This window comes from Brassica oleracea, unplaced genomic scaffold (genome assembly GCF_000695525.1).
Source record: "Brassica oleracea var. oleracea cultivar TO1000 unplaced genomic scaffold, BOL UnpScaffold23991, whole genome shotgun sequence".
Classification (NCBI taxonomy): Eukaryota; Viridiplantae; Streptophyta; class Magnoliopsida; order Brassicales; family Brassicaceae; genus Brassica; species Brassica oleracea.
In genome coordinates this window covers 1-286 of record NW_013640502.1, presented here as the reverse complement: position 1 = coordinate 286, position 286 = coordinate 1, and the positions used below count along the sequence as shown (strand labels likewise).

Here is a 286-nt window from a genome sequence, read left to right as displayed (position 1 = left end):
GTTCGTTCGTTAACTAAGGCTGCTGCTCAAAGTCTCTCTGATGGCCAGAAAGACAGAGAGAAAGTGAGAACTGAGCCTCCTCGCACTGTTTCCGCTTCAGGCTGGTTCCCCCGCTTGAGCAAAACGACCTCACCGCCTCATATTCCTCAGGGCAAGCCTCCCCCACCACGCACTCCGCCAACGCTTTGTTCAGATGTCTGCATCCAGACCTGCGCGCTTGTCCTTCCGGCATCCGACGATGGCACTGCAACAAAGCTTCCTGCAACCGATCGCAAGAAGATCTCAT

General features: G+C 55.2%; 1 protein-coding gene across 1 annotated transcript; it reads right to left on the bottom strand.

The window, feature by feature from the left end:
• Positions 1-6: 6 nt before the first annotated feature.
• LOC106322413 lies at positions 7-280 on the bottom strand (the record flags this gene model as incomplete). Its single annotated transcript, XM_013760429.1, has 1 exon — positions 7-280. A coding segment is annotated over one exon (267 nt), but the record flags the coding sequence as incomplete, so codon positions are not given.
• Between the last annotated feature and the right edge of the window lie 6 nt (positions 281-286).